Source organism: Ixodes scapularis, unplaced genomic scaffold, assembly GCF_016920785.2.
Source record: "Ixodes scapularis isolate PalLabHiFi unplaced genomic scaffold, ASM1692078v2 PGA_scaffold10__122_contigs__length_95168666, whole genome shotgun sequence".
Lineage (NCBI taxonomy): Eukaryota > Metazoa > Arthropoda > Arachnida > Ixodida > Ixodidae > Ixodes > Ixodes scapularis.
The window spans coordinates 94917409-94942500 of NW_024609836.1; the positions used below are offsets into that span (position 1 = coordinate 94917409).

General features: G+C 47.0%; 2 protein-coding genes across 2 annotated transcripts in view; both read left to right on the forward strand.

Annotated features, from left to right (window-relative positions):
- Positions 1–25092, forward strand: part of LOC8033193 (proteoglycan 4) — a 61090-nt gene that overhangs the window by 23736 nt on the left and 12262 nt on the right. The window lies entirely within an intron of this gene.
- On the forward strand, positions 955–18949 carry LOC8042660 (zinc finger protein 106). The gene is made up of 12 exons (XM_040217393.1): positions 955–1169; positions 4988–5031; positions 5919–5992; positions 6087–6149; positions 6665–6799; positions 7164–7280; positions 7880–8131; positions 10558–10674; positions 11757–11831; positions 16047–16118; positions 16738–16884; positions 17823–18949. Exons 1-12 carry the CDS (start codon positions 997–999, stop codon positions 17859–17861), a joined length of 1308 nt encoding a protein of 435 aa, XP_040073327.1. The 5' UTR covers positions 955–996; the 3' UTR covers positions 17862–18949.

A 25092-nucleotide genomic window follows, 5' to 3' on the forward strand; every position in this document is an offset into this window, starting at 1 on the left:
TTTGAAGCAGCCTATGGTCGAATGAATTCCAGTTGTGTCTGAAACTTTGTGTTTGTGCTCTTCCTCTTTCGCTTCAGTACCAGTGTTCTTCGTAATTATGACAATTAATTCTAACTAGAAGGAAACAGTATCCTACATCACAGTGCCCTGGCATTTTGTTGCCCCTCTGCGGGAACTTTGCCCAAAGCCCATTTCGCTTTTCAGGCTAAATGCGTGAGGAATGCGAAATGCCCAAAACGGTGTTCACTCCCTAGAAAAAAATTTTGATGTCTGATGAGACCCAATCCAGCTGCATACGCCCGGTTAAAAGAGGGTGTGTCAGATTTCTGAGGCCGGTAGGTCAAAGGGAAATGGCAAGTCATTCCTCCGACAGGATTTAGTCACTCCTTATTTTACTGGGGCAAAATCTTGATCTCCCAAATTTCACACTTTTGTTTGTGGGGTGTTGCACTGCAACCATTATTTTCCAATCTCTGGAGATTTTCGAAACAAACAGATATTTTTGCCGTTTGGAAAGCGGACCTTTCGTTTCATGCATTATTGGATTTGAATCACCGATCTAGAAACTATATTTATCTTCCCAACCCACCAATTTTGGTAGATCATCCTCCTGCCTGAGACTTGGTTCAACGATTCCTCGGTAAAAAACTCGTAGAAGCACAGGGCGCCATTAAACGAAAAGTAGCGACGGTTACGAGTAATTTGAGTACTTCCAAAAGAAAGATTATATTACTTTGTCATTACTTCCTAATATATGTAATTAAATCGATATAAGATTACTGAAAAAATGTGGTGCGCTTCACAGCGACAACAGCTTCTGGTTCGAGACGGATGCCACGCCACGGGCCACGCCACTTAAAGTTGGTTGTCGGTTAACGCTTTCTTGGGAAGGGGTTCGTGAATGAAGCACCTGACGTCTCGTTTGGTTGTGTGCGTCTTCTCTGGAGGCAGGGCGGTTTGGGCTACCTGGGCGGCCTGGCGGGTCCTCCCAGTGTCATGCAGCAGCTGTTCCCCCACCTCCCGCCCATGGGGGCCGGGCCGGGGGCTCCCTTCGGCGACACCGAGGGGGCGTCGCCCGTCACCGTGCCCGTCACCTCCTCGACGGGCGGGCCCAGGAAGCCGGCGGCCAAGCGCAAACAGGCCAAGAGCGGGGACGCGCCGGCTCCGAGGTGGGACTTGTTCGTTTATCTCTGTGTTTCGGTGCTCCGCTGGGTCCGCACTCTCCGAAATACTGTCGGTCCACCAGGCAACAGCATCTCAGATTCTGTTGGCCCAGCGTGCCATATTTCGGCTGTTTCTTGAAGTGCACGTTGCATGTGTCCTAAATGTATTTAAAATGTGTCTCAACTATGTTTCATGCATACTTTAAATTTTACGTGTATCCTGACTCCATAATAAACCCGAGACTAGGAAAATGTAAAGAGAAAAGAGGAAAGCCTCGCAGAATGTTTTGCACTGTGTACCTTGAGGGTGAATAAATAATTAAGATAAATAAATCTACCACCAACTCTCCTCCCAAGTAAGGTAACTAAGAAACAAATTGTATCCGAACCGCATCCACAAAATTCGAAACTGCATCCCACGCTTAATCTGCGCATTCATTTTGCATCGTAAAATCAAATATAAATAAAAATTAAAAAGAAAAGCATCTAGATTGTATTTTATTAGTATGGACGAAGAGCATGTACAGGGCCAAGATTGAAAAAAAAGAGTAAACATGTAAGACAAAGATGACATGGAGGTATCCCATAAGCCGTCTGCTTACCTTCGTACAAAGAACTACAGTCGAACCTCGATTTAGCAAAGTCACCGGGACCCCCTAATTATTTCGTTAAATCGGGAACTTCGTAAAGTCGAGAAAGACATTCTTCGGGATAGGCTGCGCGGGGAATCCGAATTTGTTCGTTAAATCGGGAAACTCGTAAAATCGGGTTTCGTTAAATTGAGGTTCAACCATATTCGTGTCAGAACACGGTGACGCCGATAATTCAGACCTGTTCCATATTTCGGAGCTAAAGGAGGAACTGTGACCTAATCAATAAAAATGGTGCATACCTATTCACAACCAATGTTTCGGACAGCTTGCAGTCTGAAAGTTTGGTTTTTCGGACAAAATCGTCTCGAGCAATCGGCGGGAAACACCACCAAGAAGCGGCCATTTTGGATTCTATCTTGGCTGCACATGGATTGGCTTGGTTTGGCAGCGCTACTTATATACTGCTGAGTCCTGCTGCTAGGTGACGCTGTACGGCTTTTTTTTTTGTCCAGCTGGGCGTCATTATTACCATCATTGCTGTTTCCATTTTGCTTTGTTCATTCGCCATTGCAGTCGTGGACTTGCGCCTCTCATCTCGTATTGGTGAACCGTGTTTTCGGACCACGCTGGCTCGGACGTCATTGCCCCACCTGTCCTTACGCCGCCGCAATGTGTCGCTAAGAAGCGCAGAAAATACTCGACCATAACGCAAGAAAAGAAGGCAGCGATTCTCAAGCTAACAGAAAGTTGCCAAACGCAGACGGAGGCGTAATCTGAAACAAGGCGCGCAGGGGTAACCTGGAGCGAGGCTTTATTCACGGCTTTTTTTAACCCTTTAAGTGCCCCTTTGTTTTTCGGAAAGTGACCTAAAATTGACATCTTTTTTTCATTTAGAGGTTTTATCCCTCTAGTAATACAGATAAAATTTCAAAAGTCTATTACGCAAAAATCAGCGGCGGTGGCAAAAAAAAAACGAACAAATGTGCCAACTAAAACGAGTGCTGCCATCTATGATCAGTGCCACAAACTACTCGGACGAACCTAGCTCATCCGTGCAATTGAGGGCTACCGAAGAAACCACGGGACGAGCTGGGCTCGTCCGTAGCATTTTTAACCAAAAAGTGGCCGACGAGCTCGGCTCGTCCATGGCGCTTCGAGGGTTAAGCCGGCTTAGACGTAACAAAGGCAAGTTTTTACAGCGGAGCTGTTAAGGGCTAGGTTCCCCAGGATCGTGTCCGTGTATGCTGACACAAACCTACCTGGAGAGCTACCGCCATCTAAAAGCGACGGCGGCAAGCACACAACCAGTCTGGTTTCCGCCGTCACTCGTAGATGGCGGCAACCTTTCCAGCTATAATAGAATGGATAGTTGGGCGCGTTGGTGGGAATTCATCGTAGGAAAGAGCGCGGAAAACAGACGACGACAAAGAAGAAGCAAGCAGTGTATCGAGTACAGCCCCGCTGGTCTTCCCTCTTCGCGAGAGTGGAAAGGCTGAATGTTTTTTATCCGATGAGTTTTCAGACTGCTCTATTATTCGGACGTTTTTTCGGTCCCTGTGAAATCCGAAAAATCGGTCGGCGACTGTATTCAATAATGGCAGCACCTGTCGATTTGAGTTTTAGACACGAACCCTCAACTGCATGCTCAGAACCATGCACTTAAAAACAACTCGGTGCCAACTGTCGAGAAAAGGAAAATGCACCCACACGGAGTGTTTCACTTGTCGAGGTTGCTGTGTAGAAGGAACAGAATATTGGCTACAGAGACAGATTGAGACTGGTTCGCTTTTCTTAAATTAATGCTCGCTAATGAGAAGTGTCTCTCCGTTGGTGCACTTGATGCTGGGATGGCATGCATGAACTGCGCAACAAGAATGACTTACAAGAATGGACAGTGTGGCTGGTTGGTAAACGTTTATGATGGAAAACAGTGCGAAGCACAGGGACACAGAGGAGAGAAATTCGCTCAGGACAAGGCGCTGACTATCAACTTTCTTATTTTGAAAGCACGCGGGTATGGGGTCTTCTTTTTCTTTCACTGTGGTGTATGTGTTTCATATCACTGAGTGATACTATGTATTTCATAGTATCACTCACTTGTTCACTCTACACCGTGTGGTTGCACATGCTTATGGGCCGCCTCCGCAAAACCTAGATCCGGACATCCAATCCGCATCCGCAGCCCCTGGCATTCCGCATCCAATCTGCAGTCCGTCAAATCTGATTCATTTTTATTCGCATCCGCCAGTTTACTGCGGATATCCGCGGATGATTTGTGGATAATCTGCGGATATGCGGGGATTTATAGATGAACCGGGATATTCATATCTTTTTAAGTGTTGATCACATTCGGTTAGGCCTGTTGAGCGCGTTTCTTACCGAGCTTCAGTGCGCTGCGGAGAAGCAACATCCACGGAGCTTGGCTTTTGCGGGTGTTGCTTCTCACCCTCACAGTGGTGCTCGGCAGGAAGCGCACTCAACGGGGCTAACCCAAAGTACAAGTATTGCAGTTGCATACTTCGGAGGAAAGCACACATTCAAAGCGGGACGGTGTGTGCGCACACCTGGTTTATCTAAATATAAACGGAAATTTTGTGAATGTTGATGTCTACGCTAAAGTAAAATTTTTTCAATCAAACTGTAGCTGTTACGCGAGAGTTAGGCAGAGATGTCCTGACAACATGCACTCATCATTTGTGATTGTCTTTTTTTATTTTCTTCCTCGAATTTGGGATTTAAGACAGGTTATTTGCATACTGCAAGAAGATAAATGAACCCCCTTTATTAGATATAGTTGGGCATCTCTATAAATTTCATTTTATGTCAAATGCACAGTTTACTTGCAGTGCCAATGTAAACATTGGACATTAGGTGGCCGGAGCCAATAAATATACTTAGATTAAAATAAGCTTAGCTTGGAAGCAAACAAGTCAAAGCTTGAGAACAACCTGCACAAACTCGGCTGGGTTTTCGTTTAACCACGGTGCTGTAGTGAATTGCCTAGAGAAACTATTCTATATTCAATCCAAAATAATTCGGCCCAAACCGTTATTCTTTCTGAATTTGATTCATACTCCAAACCTACGATTTGCACATGCCTACTTCTTAAATGAAGGTAACTTAGATGTGTGTAATTGCTGTGGTTCATGTCACACTGGTGCGGAATCAAGCTTGGACGTGGCTAATCTTCGTTCAACCAAGCTTGTTTGTGTTCTCTCGTTGTTTTTCCAGGAAAAGATCAAGGTCTAACAAGGTGGATGGGGAGGGGGATATTGGTAAGTCTGCAAGACCAACCAGCAAGCTTCTGACTAGTCGATTCTTTCCGAGTTAGAGGTGTGTAAAGCACATTCTTCAAAATATGTAAATTTTGGGACCGTTGAACGCCACTCATTTTTTTTACGCGGTGTAGCATCCCTATACGGCTGAACCTCACTGAACCTGACTACTTCGAACCATCCCTCGCATCAAACCACTTCACAATGTCTCCCAAATCCAGTAAAAAAAACTTGCACAGTTTCTTTTTGTTTTTTAGTACAGTAATTTTTATGGTTTTGGATGGATTAATTGCGATTTCCAGACCAGCAAGCTGCCCTGGAAGTTGGCCTTTCCTCACACCAGAGTACTCTCATCCTTTGTAGTGTGTAAAAGCCAACTTCCAGAGCTGTCCTTTGGCACTATTACGGAAGCATTGAAGGCAGCAAGCTCGAATGTATTATTTTCACTAATTATATTAAAAAAGAAAATGCTCCGATCGACACGGTTTGAAACGCAAGATATGGGAAAGTCGGCAGCTATTTTGCTGCACAACCATTTAGACTGAGTAATTTGTTTGCAACGAAAGCGGAGAGTTATTGGAGATGGAGCGTACTCTCGTTTTATCGTATTTTGCTTCGCATACCAAGTGCACATTGTATCTGAAACAGGTTTGGACAGCTTAACATCTATGTGATTTGCAACCTTCCTTATAAAAATTATCAATGAGCTTCCATTGCATCGCTAATGTATTCTATAAGAATAGATTAGAAACTCAATGGTAACCACTGATGATTTTGTAAAGGTGACTAGAGGTGAAGAAAGCACTCTCGGTAGAGAGCAGTGTACCAGATGTCTGGCCGTTGCGCGTCGGAAGCTCTTGTAGCGGGTACATATTGGAATGTTTCAGACGAGCAACGACTGGACGAGATTGTTTGCGGTCAGGAGATTGCAGCTCACGAAGGTGCGATCGTTGCCCTCAAGGTACGCTCATCGCCATCATACTGGTGCCAGAATCTCCGACCGTCGTTTCCGCTTTGTGGGGGGTGGTAACGGCTGTGCTTGACCGCCCTTTCAGCTCCACAAGCACTACGTGTTTTCAAGCTCCACCGACAACACTGCCAAGCGCTTTGACCTTCTGGTGAGAAGAATGGCTCGGACATTTCAGCCTACCCTACCAAACTATGGTTCTTGCACTTGCCGAAAGTTAGCTTGCACTAGCTACGAAAGCCCCGCATTTTAGGACATGGCCGTCGTTTGACAACCACCAGCAGTGCGTGGTACTGCCTTTCACTTGCTGCTGCTGCTACAAAAGATTTAGAGTAGAACTAAAATCCCAGTGGCTGCCGTAGCATTCACTGCCGAGGTTTTTCTTTTAACAGTGGGTAGAAAAGATTTTAATAATTTTAAAAACCCAGCCTTACGTGGCCATATTGGACAGCGACCACCAGCAATGCACGACGTAATCATCACTGGCGACATTGTGTAATGCTGGTGGTTGTCCAATCCTGGGCACGCAATAGAAGGGAATCAAATGTGGCAAACTCGGCAAGTGCGAGTTTGAGCGTGTCTGTGTGGAACTGTTGCTTCTTAGGGAGCCAGTGAGGCTGATGCAAAGTGTGGAGCTGTGACCCCCGCCGGTGCCCTTATTTCCAGGACCCGAGCCAGTCTGTGGTGTACAAGGGAAGCACAATGACGGTGAACTCCCTCGAGGTGCACTGCCCGAAGAAACTCCCTACCCTGCTCTACACGGCGTCTCTGGACGGATTCCTGCGTTGCTTCGAAGCCGACGTAGGTGGCGCTGGTCTCTCTTTGAGGCTCTGTAGCCCGCAGGAATTTCACTGATTTCCCACGAAGGGGAGAATCGTTTGCCAAATCATTGTGGCGCAAAGTACCGTGGGTCCAAAGTACAAATGAATGAAATAAGTTACGCTGGTGGGTGTACTGAACTGCCGAAGGGTGTCTGGCACGGGCCAGCGAGGGATTGCGGATAAACTCGCCTCGCCATTTTTTGGCGTGATCCGAAATCTCGAATTGACACGATAAGCCTCTGTCGAATTGCGGGCAACTTTGCCTTTATTCGAACCTGTCAGTTGGGAACACGTCGGCAGTTTCCTTTTCGTGCATTTTATTTGGCGTTTTTTATTTCTTTCAGTCTGGGGAATGTGTGCAAGAGCACAACATTGAGATCTCCATTGTGTGCTCTGCCCTCTGTTGGGGAAAGATCTACCTCGGCCTCCAGACCGGGTACGTCGCAGTCTTCAATCTCAAGGTGAGCCCCCCTCTGGTTTCGTCCCGATTCCGCAGCGACGTTTTGGTCGGCCTGTAGGGGTTAAAAAAACATTGGGAGATGTTGAGAAAAACATTGCGAGAGTCGTGGAAGTTAAGGGAGAAGCACTACATGTTTACCTGCTTTCATCAGCTCCTTCGTTCGGGAGTTTCAAGGTCTATCGACGGCGAGCGACAACCGTATGAGTGCTGATCGCTGCTCCAAACATGTTTTCATTGTGCCGTTTCTATCCTCCATATCTTACGCTGCTACAATTGCTGGAATCGCCCCATGGCGCATGGAACGCGTCTGCGACTTTGCGATTACCGCGTCCCGAGAAGTGGTTCCTCGACGACGTCGTACAGGTGTCACGCCGCCGCCGGCCGCAATCTAGGCGGTGTCGCAGTGACGGTAGTCTATGCGGCAGGCACTTGTTCTGCTGCATATGCTACCGCACAGCACTTGTAGGCACGTTCCATGCACCGTACTAGAAAGTCTATGCACGAAGCGGCGTTCGGCTAGGACACGTACGGAGACGACCCGTACTGCACTCTCCGCCCGTCCAAACGGGACTGGCACACCGATCCAAATCCACGCCGCAGAGCCAGAAGGTGCAGGAGACGTTCTACTGCTCCAACTGCCCGGTGAGCCGCATCACCACGGCGACGGAGGGCGCCCAGAAGTTGCTGTGCACGGTGACCAACGACGGGAGCATCACGATCAGGGACCCCTCCACGGGGCTCCTCTTCCGCTGCCTGGACGGCCTGGTCCAGCCGCCCTCCTGCATCGCCGTCCACAACGGAGCCGTGTACACCACCTCCGCGGACCGCACCATACGCACGCACGAGCTCAGGGTACGTCTGGGAGCCCTTGCCCCCCCGGGCGGTGTCGACCTTTCGGGGTTCAGACGTGGGTCGTGTCTTGAAGGGAAACTGAAGCAGTCCTGTATTCGGGGAAAAACGCTCGAATCGTCCTCGTTTAGCCTCCAGGATCGCGAATGTCAAGATTTTTTAACTTGGTCCACGGAGACTGCAGAAAGTAATTTTCAAAGTACCGCCGAAGCCCTTCCTTCCCGGAGCATGACGTCACATTGGGAGTTTTCAGATTCTCCGCTCTCGAGCACCTTCGGCGCCTATCCAAGCTATGCACGCGCACTCTCCGTGTATTTCAGAGAAGGTAAGATAAAGACGTAGCGACTGGTGCCTGTGCGGGGGAACACACCTGGCAAGTTTGGAATGGCACGCGCTGCCCACACGAGCGACATGCACTTGTCAACCGAAAGGTCCTTTTATGACCTAACGACTGGTCGGAGGGTTTTCTTATTTTCTCGCGTTAATTTAAGTTGCATCTTCGGGAAAAACGAAAGTGATATTCAGGTGCACAGGATAAAACTACACTAGAATCAGCTTCTATCTGATTTTTTTTCAAGAAGTGTTTCGGCTTCCTTTTAAGGCCAGTTAGCACACTTACGACCGCTTACGATTGTGCGCCTTACAAGGGGTACTCCGGCGTTTTCTTCGTAAGCCTCAATTTGCCTGAAAATTCGCTAAACACATCATCAAACATAGCCAAACTACTAACCAAAGTATTGGGCCGAAATTAAATTTTTTTACGAAGTTATAAATTTACAATTTTGGTCCTCGCCTTTTTTTTTTTTCAAAATAAAAGTCTACCGGCCACGAGGAAAAGGTTATGTCAGCGAAAGGCAGGGGTTAGACTTTGTTCCCATTTGACTACAGAAAGCTTTGTGGTGTGAAATGAGTGCTTTGTGAGCTTGCTCCAGCACCCGTGCAGCAGCACGAAACAATTGCTTGGCATAGTCCATCTTTAGACTGCCCGCTCGACATGCAAGCCTGCCTTTCCCCGACTTGAGGGCGCCGAAAAGCGCGGGTATATTTGAACATTGGTCTTGGCATGGTTTTCATTAGCCGATTTCACCATAACTATTCTTAACTTTGCGATACTAAATAGCGTACGAGAAAGGGTAAAGGCCGGTGATTTCGTAGATGTAGTTAGTGGGGGACCTCAGTAAATTGCCAGAGTGCCCTTGTAACGCCTTTTGGGATCTCTTGCAACAAGAGACCACGGTGGCTTTATAGTCACTGAATGTTTCCAGAGCGTGGTGTTCGATAGCGTCTGCTGCGACTGTTCCATTTTAGGTTTGATCGGCTATTTTGACGCCGAAACATATATGGTAAAAAGGGCTGCCAAACCTTGTCTCCCAAGCAGACGCACCGTGAATTACCACCGAAGTTAGGACGCAATCGGTCAGGACGCGCTACCTGAAGCCACCGGTGAGACACGGTTGTATAAAAACAATATTAACTGTGCCGCTAAACCTAAAAGAAGACAAAGGGTTTATGGAAACATCACGCTCCTGTCATTCTGCGCTATAATCTCCGATAAAAGTTTGTGCAAAAAGAGCTTTTTTTCTGTTTGTTTTTATGCAAAGACGTGCCTTCTAAACGTTCATCTGGAACCATATAGCTTGGGAGTTTCGGTACTCTGGGAACATTCAGTGACTAGCTGGTGCCATCTATCGGATAGCCATGCAACACTTGGCATTCTCATATATTTCCTATTTTTATTCGTGCATCATCGCCCTTTTTTTTGTTGCTCTAAAATCTTTGGACAATGTTATAGGCGGCCATTTCTAATTGACACTGCGTACATTCGATCTCGCAAATGCCACGAAACCTTTGCTCTAAGGAAATGCGGTTCCGAGGTCACCTCCCAGTTGGCGCTGGCATGCCACTGCATTCTCTTGTCCCGAGAGGTCATGAAAACCCGGTTCTAAGCAGACGCGCGCGTCTGAATGGGCCTTCAGTGCTGGCATTTTGCGCACTTGTATAGCGTTCATATTTCTACGCGACCGCGACGTTTTCTTAGAAAAATCTCCTAAAATGCGATAAACTTCTAAATTTAGTAAGGACAGAGATCGCCCTTTCGAGATGGTCTCAAAAATGTCCACCGTGATTTAGGTGTAAAGGAGAGGGAAAGCGGTCAGACACGTAGTCTCAGACAGGCAGGAAGCAAACGTGCGAGTCCTTGAAAATGATAAATCTGCCGAACAACGCCGTTTGCACTCTTTCTCGTTTCAAAAATAACCCCGGAACATTTTTTCTTTCTTTTTTATTTTCTGAAAAGTAAAATTTTGATCGTTCAATTTTATGTAATACCTCACGCCCATACACTCGAGCGAATATGGCAGTACTCTGGACCTTGTGCCGCGTCGACGTGGGCTGCATCTAACGCCCGTGGTTGCGCGTTGCTTTGGCAGACGGGAAGCCTGCTCAAGGTGTACGAGGCGAAGAGTGCGGCCACAGGGGTGCGCTTCTACAAGAACCTCCTGGTGTGCTGCTCTTTCGACGGTCTCATACGCTGCTACAAGACCAAGGTACGGGGACCTTTCTATTCCGGACTGCTCGTTCGGGGTGGCAGGATCCACCGGACAACCAGGAGCGCGATTCACTACACCACCCCCGCCGTAACTTGTCAAACGTCGAAGTCTACGGTCCCAGTGATCCACTGAGAGCATCAAAGGGAGGCACATGGCTGCGGAGCGCAAGTTTGTCCGCTTCTTGCGCAGGGGTTGCAATGATGTCAGAACGCCGAGCTCTGATTGGCTGATTGGAAAAAATCGTGGGTAGACCTGAAAGCGTCTACCCACTATCTTTTCAACCAGAGCCAATCAGAGATCCGCGTGATTCTGACGTCACCGCAACTCCTGGACAAGAAGCAGACGACTTTCCCTCCGCATTGTCATGTACTCTCAAGGGGGCATTCAGAGCTTGGACCCCCATTTTTGGCATCATTTGGTACTTTTTCCGAAACACCAAAAGATAGCCCACATCTAGTAATTGCAGGACCCTGGCCAACGGTGATACTTAACGGGAGATAAGCGAACATTGCTGCCCTGGAAGGATAGTCGTCTTTGGTTCGTCGCCCCTTCCTCCAATCCCAAGTTTCAACTGTCGGACAATCTAAAACTAGCAATCTTTTTTCAACTTTTTTTTTATGGCACGTTGAAATTTAGTTTCCTTCTTATTTTCATCCGATTGGCTATCAGTTTTAGGTGAGTTGGCTTTCGGGATATTATGATAGTCGGTTTTGTATTCTTGTACCAAGGCAGCCCATGAGTCGTAGAAACTCTCTTGGCTGCACTTTTGGCCAAGTGCAGTGCCGTGCACATTTCGGGTACGCTGAAATTACCCAAGAACCCACTGCTATTTGGAGGCGGCGCGATTTCTCGAAGTATAGACCCCGATTCGCGAGGTTCCTTAGAACACAACTAAAAATGAGTGATGCTCGCGATATAATAATTTTTGCCCGCTACTCGGCTGCAAGGATTCTGGGTGGAGCTGAGCCAAGCAGGGTGTTTGAGTGGTCTGTAGCGCCGGAAAAATGTGCATCTTGACTTCTTCTCTTTTGGTGAATCCCTACTCTAATCTCTAAATCTCTTTGACACTCCTCCCAAAGGATTTTTCGTGTCAAGTGGTGTACTACGGGGCTGGGAAGAACATGGTCATGAGCATGGATGTCAACGGACCTCTGGTAAGTTTCTCTTCGGGAGTGTCAGTAACTTTGCAGGGGTCGAACGGCTGCGCCATTTGCACCTTTTTGTGCCAGACGCATTTGTCTGCGCCATTTTGCGCCATGTTGCAGAAACTGCGCCACAGCCAACAGCTCGCGCCATTATGCACCAAATCGCAAAACGTGCGCAAAAAAAAAAGAAATTGTATTTTGTCTTGGTTTCGGTTTCTATCGACTCGATTGGCAACAATGAGCGCGTTTAGCTTGGTCGACCTGTTTTGTTTTACGTTCTTTTGCGAAGAGAACTCACAGGCAGCCTTTTGTGCCGGAGTCAGGCAGACGAACGAGGTCACGTTTATTATAGGTAAATTAAGATACAAGAAAGGCGCCTCTGGTACGGGGCGCTCAGCTTATGCGCGAAGCGGGGGAACGGATGTTTATATCTCGGGCTGCGCGCGAACGGTTGTTCTCAGTCGCTTTGGACTTTGGTGCTTGCGAGCGTTGGCCCGTCGGCAGCTCCACAACATTGCTCTTCCTAAGGGAGCTTCTAAGATGTGCCGAAACGGTCTGGCTCTTTTAGACATCGGCCGTGCCAAGTATGTTTATGGCAGGTGTCGGAACATGTTTCCTCGGGCCTCGTGGTTGTTTCGGGGGACTCTTCGATGCATCGTTTATCTTGTTGATCGGGGAAAGGAATTAAATGCGCGCGATTTCTTCGGATCTCTTGACCCTCGGACGTTATCCAGTAAGATCACGGTGTATGGGCCTTGTTCTGAACAACTCCGGTTCGCTTAAGGTCAATGACCCAAACTCGCTCTCCAGAGCCGAGTGGATCGAGTTGAAGCACTCCGTGTCGCCGGTCCAAGTATCGCTTTTGTCGGTTCCTGTTTTCCTGCTCGTAGCGACGCAGTTCTTTTTGGTCGGGGGGCTTTGGTTCCAGGAGCTGAGTGGCGATGGGTACGGTTGTACGCATCCTTCTCCCCATGAGAAGTTCTGTCGGACTGTATCCGTTGGGCAGAGGCATTGAACGGTAGATCAGGAGTGTCTCACACGGATCTTCCGTTTTGCCGAGTGATCTCTTTATGATCTTCACCGCAGCCTCCGCCATCGCATTGCTCTGCGCGTCGCGAGGGCTCGATGCGATGCGCTTTAATCCGTAGGTCTGTGAGAACTTTGTGAATGCTGAACCTGTGGTTCCTGGAAACTCAGAACCATTGTCAGACACCACTACTTCTGGGATGCCATGCTTCGCAAATATCGATTTGCTGTGCATTATTACTTTTTGCTGCGGTGAGGCTTTGCAGTCGGGCAATTTTGGAATAGCGAGAGTAGTAGTCGACGACGACTAGCCACCATTTTCCGTGACAGAAGAAGAGGTCCATCGCCACTCTCTCCCACGGTCGACTAGGAAACTCGGACGGGATGAGGGGAAGCTTTGGGTTCTGGCCAGTTTTAATGCACTTATCGCAGTTCTTGACCAGGCGCTCGATATGATAGTTTATCCTCGGCCACCACACGGATACATTTGCCCGTACCTTGCATTTTCCTATGCCCATGTGTCCTTCATGAAGTTGTTGCAGGCCATGTGGACGGCAGGATACTGGTACCACTATTCTTGAACCATTCGTGAGAAGGCTGTTTTGCACGGCAATCTGATGACGGTACTCGTAGTACTCTCGGAGGTCTGTTCCGAGATCTCGACGATTTGGCCAACCTTTGTGGCTGTACCTGGCGAGTCTTTGGCAAACACGATCTTTGTTTCTGTTCTGCCATTGTCCATTGGAGACTCGTTTGCGTTGCGGGTAGGGACGTCTCTCTGTGTCAAATGAAGCAATCGATTTGTTCTTGCATCTCCCTGTCTTGCCGCTGTGGAAGAGGGCTTCTGGACAGCGAGTCAGCTGCTTGGAGTTCCTTGCACGGAACGTGGACAAGTTCGAATGAGTAGCGCATGAGACGCACGCGCAGTGTCTGAAGACGTGGGGTTAGGTCGTCCAATGACTTTGATCCGAACAGAGAAACGAGAGGTTTGTGGTCGGTTTCCAGTACAAAGTGCGTTCCCACGATGTAATCTCGGAATTTCTCGCATGCCCACGTGAGTGTCGAACCTTCTTTTTAGATTTGGGCGTACCTCTTCTCTGTTTCGGTTGGTGTTCTGGACGCATAGGCGATGACGCGATATGATCCATCCTCCTGCTCTTGACGCAGCACTGCTCCCAGGCCGCAGGATGATGCATCTGCCGATACAATCAATCGATCGTTTGTTGGCGTCGTAAATTTCGAGAACGGGGCAGGTTGAGAGGATTTCCTTCCACTTTATGAATGCTTTCTGTTGAGGATGATCCCGCTTCGGACACCATGTTTCGTTTTACGTTGACCTTGCAATCCTTTGTTCCGTTTATTCTCCCTGTGTATCCCGAGTCGGAAGCGCGCAAAAAAACTCAGTCGGATTCCAAGCGCTACACCACCTGCGACTGGATTGTTCTTCTTCAACCATTAGCAGTTAAAGGGATGCTGAATCGGAGTTTTCGTTGCAGAAAGCAACGCGGAAGCGCTAGGCGGGGCCCAACAAACCCGACAACATCATTCATAAAGCGATCTCTCCAACGGATGGTCGTATTTTTGTGGAAGAAGAGCGCGCTTGAACAAGGCCGAAAGAGGCCGTGACGTCGCGATTCTCGTTTCCTCCTCTTCTCACTTTGACTCCGTGAGGACGCGAAGAGCGAAGGAAGCAAGGCCGTTTCCCCCTCCTTCGAGCAATTCTGTAGGAAACGCGACATTGCGATTCTCACTCAATCGCATCCTTATTTTACAAAAATGCGGCCATTCGTTCGAGGTATCGCTTTATGAGTGGTGTTTTGGGGTTTGTGGCGTCCCGTTGAACACCCCTGCTACCTTATTTTGTGAAATCCAAATTTCTGTTCAGCATCCCTCGAAGAGAGCTGGTTGAGGTGAGGTCGAGTCGTTATGCGTCAGATTGCCTGACGCTCTGGGGCCCAGGATTCCCAGTTGAAAACGAATGAGCCAAAGATTCCTTTTAATACTTCATCATTAGAAGTTGGAACCGCATTCTCGCAAGATAAATCGTGATTTGAAAGAACTAAAGCGCGGTCGGATCCGAAACCTTGCCGGCCTGCAGCTCTCACGCGAGCGGTAGATCCGCTGGGCGTACTTTAACCTTGCTCCTGTTTATCGTTTAGAATAGGATAACTCCATTAATCGTAATCTGCTGCTTCGATATTGAGTTGCTTAATAGGATAAACTCGAAATTTGTTGCTCCGTTCCTCCGCACAACTGCACGTCCATTGCTTAAGCACGTCACGAGGTTCGCACGTATAATTACTATGTCGAGCACGTGTGGGTTGCGCGATAAGCAGTGCTGGTTTGCATTTTGAGCAGCTGAAAGCCACTCAAAAATTATCGAGGACACTATCTTCAGAACCATATGGTACTTGCTTTTTTGTTCTCATTAAGGCTGACAAAAGTTTCAAGTTTTCGCATCAGTTACACTGTTATCCAATCTACCTAGATCCCTTACCACTCCTGTTCATCTGTGCTGCTAAGCACAATTGAAATTGCTCCCGTGCTTGTCTAAGACACAAGCTGAAGTGCAATGAAAGCTGATCTAAGCTGCTCCCAACCTGCTCCAAAACAGCTGTTTCAGCTGCTCCAAGTACATTTCATGAGTTCCACCCCTGCTTTGTGGTAGGGTCACAATTAGGTATGGCTGCCGTCCAATTGGCTCGATAATTTTGATTGGGCCTCTTTCGTTGTTGTATTCTTTTTGTGTTCATTAAACTTTGCTGAGTTAGACACTTTAATACACTATGTATATTGCTTTCCTGTGGCTGCAGTCTCTGGCTTTTTGTCATTATGCAGCGGATATTCCTGCTTTAATAAAGAGCAACTTATTGTACAACATTGGGACTTTGGCAATGGAGGTAATCTCTTAAATCATGTACTTGAGAGATTTTGCTCCTTCGCCTGTTCCAAAGACGCTCCGTCAAAATTAATATGTATGGAAGATTTATCTCGCTCGTTAATTGGACGAAAGATTGTGTGCTTAGTTTTTTTGCATTAAGTTGTAGTTTGTTGCACTAAAGAAAACATGCACTTGCATTTTTTTTTACATGTTCCCCTCTTCTTTGAAGGACGGTTCTAGAAAGCCGAATAAATTCGATGAATTCTTGGTGCTTGTTCCAAGAGCCAACATTGCCTGCTTTCTCTATTCTCGCCCAGATTGCAACTGGCAACAGAAAGGGCAAGATAGAAGTCGTCAACTTCGACAAGAGCAACCTGCAAGTGTGTGGGGTGAGCGTTGCAGATGTGGTGCTCTTGATGCGTTCAATGTAATATTTTCTTCACCTTCAGATTCAACATGGGGCTCTTTAAGGAAACAATAGCTGTCTGTGCATTGATCTCGATATGAAAGATCCTGGGAGTTCTCGTTGCAGACACTTTTCTAAGAGACTCGGCTTCTTCAAGTGCCTTGACGATGCTAAGTTTCCCCGAGCGTGTCACGGTCTAAAATGTTCCGCAAGTGCCTGCCAGAAGTTTGAAGATAATTTTTCTTTTCCTTTAGTTTGGGCATGGGTTAAAGAGCAGAAATGCGAAGGGTCTGGTTGCATCAGCGCGCTCGGAGAAGCGGCGGCCGCGGAGGGCCGTCTCGGCTTGCTAGTCAGGCTGAGAAGCCTGGGGCGGATGCCTGATATTGGGTAGTTTTCAGACGTCTCGAAAGCATCTGATGGACTATCGTAGTGATACGAGTGCATGCTCAGTGCTTTACGGTGGTATCGCCCGCTCTGAAGTGGTACTACTATAACGCACCCGTTATCTGCTAGGCTTTGCGATGGTTCGGGGTCCAAACCATTCCGGTGGAATCTAGGTCCGCCTCAGTGGTTGCCCCTTTTCCGGGTCTCGAACGACGCAGGTGCAGTCGTGCAACCTCAAGTTTGCCCGGGAGGAGGACTTGGTTCACCACCTGCGGCGAGAGCACATTGGCGTCGGCGCCAAGGGCTCCATGACCTGTCCCTGGACGCAGTGCCAGATGAGCTTCTCGGGCCCAAACTGCAACAAGGTGAATATCCTCGTGTCTGTTGCGTTTTTGAAGACCTTTATTCAACTGACACCCTCCAGCACCGCTCGTGCCGAGTACAACTCAGAAGTCCCATACGCACCAGGTTTTCTTTTGCCCGGCTATTGCCCCCGCGCTCGTAGTGCCCTCTGGACACCACAGTGTCGTCCAGTCGTAATCCGGGCAATCAGCGGCTCGTGAGCGCACAATATAAACAGATGGTGATGATGATTATCGTGACGATGATGAGGTTGTTGCGTCTTTAAATGTGCCAGTCAGAGACGTGTTCCAGGCACCTTAGTTTAAACGTAGCCTAATGTTTTTGTGCCATACTGCGAGTTAAGGGGGTCTGGAAATTAAATCGAGTCTGAATGCTGCACACTGCGCAGGCAAACTTTTGAATTTTTCGAGCATGCCCTTAGTTGTGTGTACCTTAACTGCGTACAAGACTAGCGATTCCTGGACGAATTGCCATTTTTTCATATTTTACTGTCCCACGTGTGTGGCCACTGCACCGAAACCACGTGGTACTGGGGCACCGAAATGACAAATCGATTATTCTACTGACGGTCGAAGGTTTGCACGAGTGCAAAACGTGATATTTCGCGCAGGCTCGGTGCAGGCGACTCGAAAGTCGCGATCACGTTTGCATTTTTTCTCTTTATGCACCGGGATAGGATCTCTTCTTTTTCTGCTTTAGTCGACTTCTGGAGCAAGGTAGCCTTTGTTCGGATTGAGAACGTGGTCCGTATTGTCCGAGATAGTGCCGAGTTTGCAGTTCCCCATGCGCGCAGTCTTTCTTTGGAACGGAACCTTTGCCTTTAGGAGCCACGCCATAAACGTGCGGTATATCGTACATCCATCGGGTCTCCTCCCCGAGGATATGCGGGAAAATTTCAGATTTTTTTCGTCATGCAAGTCTCGTCTTTATTTCGTTACAGGATTTCGAAAAACACCTCATGGACCACGCCTACACGTGACGAGACCAGTCACGACGTGCGCAGCTCAAAGGGGTTACGTCCATTCAGACACGCTCGTATCATCTAACGAGTCGGTGTCGGTCGGTTTAGCCGTGCTCAGAACATTGAAAGAGTCAACAAAGCTTTGGGACTTTGCAGTGCTGCGGGAGCCCATTGTCGCTCAATTTTGACGCGTAAAGCTTTAGTCATTGTTCAGACCTTTTGCGTGGCGTTTCATTTCTTTTTTCGCCGTCTAGGACAACAAATTTTCTTCTTCATGTTTACTATGAATTTGTATAAAAATAGTTTTTGTAAGGTTGCAAGAAACTGTACATAGTCAAGATGCAGCATACGCGTGTGTAAATAGGAAGCCATTGTCAAATATGAGCGAGAGTCTAGTTTTTTCATGTGCTTCGAATGGTGAAATTTTGTACCGTAATGCGGAATAGGTGTCTGTTGAGACGTCACTACCCGTTTGTATCATAAAAGAGTGTGGGCATTGAAACCTGTGTCTTTGTTGTTTGTCTTACGGGCCACATGTTGTTTCTGTTTGTTTATTTTTTGTTTTGTTTTTCTGAGTCTTTGAGCTTGGGTTGCTGGCTGAAGATGCCCTACGCCCAAATTCTTGCTTTTGTGCATGCGCATTTTGTTTTGAAACTAGAAATCAATGCCTAGAGAGAGAGAGCGGCGTGATCTTGAGGATTTCAGTGCAATGTGAAACTGAGCTGCAAACATCTCTTCTCCTAGGCTAAAATAGCATCTCGTCATCAAACTGTGAAACATTTGAGTTGGTTCATTGTTGTTCCCCCCCCCCCCCGAGTCGTTTTAAAGCGTAAATGTTTTGCAGAAGCTGTTAAGTTCTAAGTTCGATTTAGTCTTGTGTATGCTCATTTTTGTTATAAAAATAAAAATAGATACGTGGGGAGAAAAAACAAAACACCTAGGAGATTTCAGCAAGACAGGAATATGAGTTGCTAACACCTTCCCACTTGCTAAAAAAAAATTATCTTTTTTTTTTTTAATTACCAGTCAGATGTATCAGTGAAGAGTAGCCTGGTGCATGCTTTTCTGTCGGATAAGTTCTGCCAATAAAATTGTGTTTGGAGCAACTGCGTTTTCAATGAATAAACCATACTGCAGTATGTCCTCCCTTGGACTTGACTGGATGAAAATATCTAAGCATTATCCGATCGCTTTGGAAAGAGGACCTCAGGAAGCTCTGGGTTGGTGTTCATAGCTTTTGCTGCAGTTGGGCAAAGCACCGAACAATGACGCCTTTTGGCTTTCCTTGATGTGCCGAAAAATGGCAAACAAATTTGGGTCACCTTTGCACAAAGTAACATTTTTGCAGTTTTGCAACATTGTAGCGGTTATATTGAAGCCGCTGCTATCGTCTCGCCTGAGTCACTATCCGCATACTTTGCGAGTGTAGTCTGAATTTGACATCTAACTTAAGGGGGGACACTACCCAGAAGAAAACAATTTCTGCAAAAAAAGTTGATTTTGACAAATGTCATATTTACATCCACCAACATTCAGAGAGTATTCCCAGAAAGTTTCATTAGTTTACACTGCATAATTAATTTTTCATCATTTTTTTTTTTTTTTTGGTCCACCAATGCTAAAGAAAAGGTAGAGGTTGGAGCACTTTGAATGCATTTTTCTCCATTCCAGCTTTTGGCAGAAATTTCACTTTAGAAAACTATCGTTTTGTTATTACGTAACTTGGATTCACTTTTAGAAGCTTTTCTGGGGTGAAATTTTAAGGGGAAGATAACTATGAGCTTGTATTTTTGTCGTTTTTCATGCTCGAGAACTAAACTTTTGGACAAAGAATGGAAATCTAAAAAACAGCATTTGTGTTTCTCTGGCTTTTCTGTCATGAAAGATGGTATAATATAGAAATATAGCTCCATAGTTATCTGCTCTGAACTGTCCTAAAGCAATATAACGCGTGAAAACGACAAATTTATAAGTAATTTCAAAACGATAGTTATCCTACACGGACACACCCACTTTCATCTTTGAACATTTGCAATTTTTTTTGTACATCACTCAAGTTAACAAAATACGGCAGAAATGTTCTCAACGTTAACAGAAACAAGCCCTGTCAATCTAAATCAAAGAAGCGGTTCAAACATTCACTTTTTTGGGGAGTGTCCCCCTTGAATGTCTAGTGAGATCTGTTTCCAGTGAAGTTCTGTCCAGTGAAATTTCTAGTCAAATTATTTCCCAGCTTTGCCAAGTTCACTGGGAATCCACCTTTAAGGGGCCCTGTAAGGACTTTTCTACTGGTTTCTAATTTGCACCGAACCTGAGCGCACTGAACGCAGTAACTTAATGAAGCTTTTCTTTTTTCGAATTTCACTTTATTTTAAAAGTCAAATTAAAATTACAAAAACAAGCAAAAAATAACCTCCTTTATGACGTCCTTAATCGCTCGAGTGGCCGTGCGTGAACTAGAGGAGGGATAGCGAGCTCAGCGACCGCTCACGACTGCCGCACTCCGTGTCGACGGCTCGAGAGGGTGCCACCAAAGCATGTTCTGTATAGTAGGCTGTATGAAGCGGGCAGCCAGGGCGGCTCGCATTGCATTTGCTGCGCGATTAAACACCGGCATGACACTTCACTGGCCAAAAACGACAGCAAACACGGGATAAAGATCAGTTCAGAATGGGAGCCACTCTGCGCTGCCATACCGCCAAAGGGCCAAACTGCTAGCCAAAAGTGCTCGCCAAAGGCCTTTGGAACGCTCGGAACCGGTCAGATCCTCGACTGCAGCGCCACGGCGTACATCCGGGACCTTTCTGTGCTCGCCACCCGTCGATGCCCGATCCCTCTACACCTTTCTAGTGTGCACCGCCTTTTCCACCGCTTGGTGGCGGGTATGTCGACGGGTCATTTCTTGTTTCCGTATTTAATAAACTGCATTTGTTTCTTTTCTGATCTAAAATACTGAACAAAAACTACTTTTATTAATAACTGAAACCCCTCACGCCACTTATATTTTGTATTTCGACTAAAAAAAAGATCTTAGCCCAAGACCAAAGACGTCGCATATCGCGCGCTTTCGGCAATGCGGGTCGCCCTCGTCGGTGGAGGAGGCTGCCGCGTCGTCCGGTTAAAATATGACGCACTGATATTTAGTTACTCTCTCTGTGCCCGCTGGCTTGCCCGAACCCCAAGAGACGTGGAAACCTCAGAAAAGGTAGACGCTTAAATATGACCGCACGGCCCCTTTAAAGGTCGACTCCAGTTAAAAACAGAAACAAAATGAATGACTGGGATCGCTTTAGTGGCACGAAAAATGATCACAGCCGAAATGTTACGTCGAAGTGAAGCCACATGCTCCACTAAAACCGATTTTAAAGATTCGACCAGCAGCTCTTTAGTGGGCGGCAAGCGGGTTAGCTTTTAGTCGAGGAACACTGGCACAGCACCCCCTTGACATCATGTTGCGGCAGAGCTGTCGTTGATTGGTTGCATCGCTGATCTCTGGCAATTGCTGGATTGCGCTTCCCGGCTTTGGGAATCCGGCCACCGGACGGCCTTCGCCACACAAAATATCAACCTTTTGGAGCGCAGCGAGGCTGGGTGTGATAAGGCACATTCTTTGCTCGTTCGTCGTCATTCGCCAAAGGAGTTTGGTCTATAAAGGAAGCTTTGATCACCTGCGAGACCGACGTGACTGGCTTTCCACAAGTTGTACCTTCTTCCTGTGGTGCTGCGCTTTCGTAAAACTTTCCACAGGCTCTCAAAGGCAATTATCACCGTTTACACCAGGTTTGAAAAAACTTGTTCGGGGAGTGACGGCAAACGAGCAGACCACACGCTCTACGCGCTTCCGCCCAGTCTCACTGTGCTCCAAAAGCTTGATTTTCTGCGTGGCAAGATAGCCGTCCGGTGGCTGCACTTGCGCTGCAGCGACCAAGCGGGGATGCGTCATCCAGCAAATTGTCGTAGAGATCAGTGGGTTGGTTATACCCAACGTTATTAGACTAGCTCAGTTATGAAACTGCCCAGAGGCGCTGCTTGCACAAGCAGTACATCCCCCACCCCCTTCCCCCCTTATCACGACTCGCTTCCCGTCGTTCGACTCCAGACGGCTGCTTTGGTAACTGCAGTGCTGTGTATTCTATGGAATACGTGCGTTTTGAAGCACAGCATCTAGATGGCATTCCACCGTACTCTATGGTTACTCAATGAAACAGTTCTGAAATGAACATCTAGATGGATGAATTAGGGTGGCAATGCGGGCTAGTTGGTTCACGCTAGTGGATTCTACACGGCGCACAAGAAACGAAGACAAAGTGGGAGGGTGTACACAGGACAAGCACTTCCTTTCAACTGAAGTTTTTAGGGGCGAAGCTCCTTAGGGTCTAGCCTTGTCCGGCGTCCGTGCTCACATCGACTGCCATCCCATCTGTCTTCAAAAAAAGAAAAAACGTTTGCGCAGTCGACATGATTCGAGCCTGTGCGGGGAGATCCCAATGGATTTCTAGTCCATCGCCTTAACCACTCGGCCACAACTGCAGGACGAGTAGGGGCTCTGAGATATGGTAGTATAACTCGAGAGCTGCGGATGTCATGGATGAAACGTTGCATGTGAACGCTCAACGTCTATACAAGAGAGGGCGCTGCGGTCAAATGCGTATATAACTGCATTAAACTTTGCATGCATTGGCTAAACTTTTATAGACGAGAGGGCGCTGCGGTCAAATGCGTATATAACCACGTTCCATACCACACATTCTCAGTGTTTCCAGATTGGGCTATATATAGCCAAATTGGGCTACATTTTTTTCTAGTTGGCGTCAAAGTTTGGTTGGCTATGTGGCTATTTTGGGCTATTTCTAAGAATGCGGCGAACTTTTGTCGAACCTCGGGTTCGACGCCGAACTTTGAGGTTTGGCTAGTTAAATTTTGGAACTTTTAGTCAGTTTCGAAAAAAAATTGTGTCTCTTTTGGCTAGTCGAGAGGAGAGAGGAAGGAGAAAGGCTTCAAATTTCGGGGTTTTCACAATGCGTAGTGAAGCAACGCTTGCAAAGTTCAGGCGGTCTCCCTACAGTGCAGTGGAGGAAGCCAAACGGATTGCACTATTACCACAGGCCCGGTAGTGCACCTTCAACCCGGACGCACATGGCTCTGCCCGGACGTAGACTGATCTCTCCAAATGCTGCTTTGGTGCCCATTGTGAGAATCTTTAGGCACCCAAGTTTGTAAAAAGGAGAAGTCCGCAGTTTCACCGCTAAACAATTGACTACCTTCCAGTCGTTACCACCCAAAGAAATCCGCCCGGACCAGGCGGATTTTTTCGGTCCCGCACAAGTTGCCTAGCTGTGTTTGGAGATTTGTGTTTGTCCTTTGTCCCTCTTATTCCCCTTCTCCAGGGATTATTTTCGGCAGTCAGAAATAGCGTGAACAGGAATGGGTGACACAAATATTGTTCATAAAAAAAAAAAAGAGACGGGTGGGATATTGGTAAGGACCCGAGATATTGGGGTTCTGGTTTGAAACACCCAGTGTTCTGACTGTTCTGCTTCTGTATTTTGTTCTTTTACTGAAATGATCATATCTCCCGGGCTTAATTAATTCTCAATAAAGCTTTCTGTGTATTTTGTACTTCTGAAAACCTGCGAAGGAAGGGGATTTTCATCCTTCCGAAGCTTTTTCTAAAAAATGTAACATAATGTACACAAAAGGTGGTGGATCTGAGGCTCTGAGGGTTGAAACTAGGGGTGTCGCGAACTTTTGTCGAACTCGATTTTTAGGTCGAACTTTCGGGGTCGAGTGGGTCGAACCGGTTCGACGAACCTTCGAACTTTTAACCAAATTCGACCGGTTCGACTTTGTAGACAGTGTAGCCAGACCTTGATGCAAGTATATCTAGGTTTGGAGAATTTTTTTTTATGCAAAGGGTTATTTTATTTTATGAACAGTTGCAATTAAAACAAACAAATTCTAATCACTGAAAAAGTTAATAACTTAATTTTTTGCAGTGTATTAACTGAAATAACTAATCAGTGCTGCCCTTATTTCATCCCTTAGCCATCACCATCCAATCCGAAGCCAACTGGCTAACCTGTCGCGCTTGCGCACACGATGCGCACACGAGTCCATAGAGATCATACATACTAACTCTAGAGGAAAAGGTCCGCCATTTTCCCATACATTCTGGCTGCGCCGCAAGTGGCGGATCATGCAGGCAGACCCTCGGGGTCCCAAACACGGTTACATCATCAAAGCAGTTTCGTGAACTTCAACAATCCACGAACTTACTGGTGGAAAGATATTCACGTTCCTTTCGAAGCTTTCTTTTTGCATAGCGCGCAGATGTACGGCCTCGCGTTAACGCTAAACTAAGCCTTATACCCGGCTTCGCCGCTGGGGCGCGGCTGGGCGCGGTTGAGGAATACGAAACTGCGCAACCACCAGATTTCCGAGATTTCGACAGAACGGAAGTTAATGCAGCGTAATGACTTTATTGCTTTTTATAAGCGTTAGAATGGCTCAGAATTTCGTTGACAACGTTAAATTATCACTGTTTATATTGCTGAGAGTTTTCACTCTTCGCGTTTACCATGGCAACGTTGCTTTCTTTCTCTCGTGTTCTGTCGCTCTCTTTTGCGATCGTTCACTCGGGACCCCGGGTGTCGGCGCACGGGATTTGCCACTCCTCCTCACCCACCTTTACCCCCCTGCACGAGTCGAACCTCAATACAAGGTTCGTCGAAATTTCCACTAAAAGTTCGACAAAGTCGAACCTGGTCGAACTCGAACCTCGGCCGGTTCGCGACACCTTTAGTTGAAACTTGGGATGCCGCGAACTTTTTTCGAATCGAAGTTTCGATGATCGAATCAAGCGGTTCGAAAGGTTCGAGAGATTTCGATTTTTCGAATTGTCTACATCATAAAATTCGACAAAAGTCGAATTTTCGAACTTCTTGAGCTAAGAAGTTCGACGCTTTTCGAACCGTCGAACTTATTATGCTAAAAAATTCGATCTTTTTCGAACTTTCGAACTTATTGCGCTGCAAAGTTCAATGCTTGTCGAACTTCCGAACTTGACTGACCAAAAAATTCGATGAATTTCGAACTTTCGGACTTATTTATCAAGAAACTTCGAAAAGTTTCCAACTTTCGAATTCTGAAAAGTCAGAATTTCGACGAACTTCGAACTTTTAGGGTAAAAGTTCGACGTTCGTCGAACTTCGAAAGACCAGCGGACGGTTTCATTTGAATTCAAGTAGTG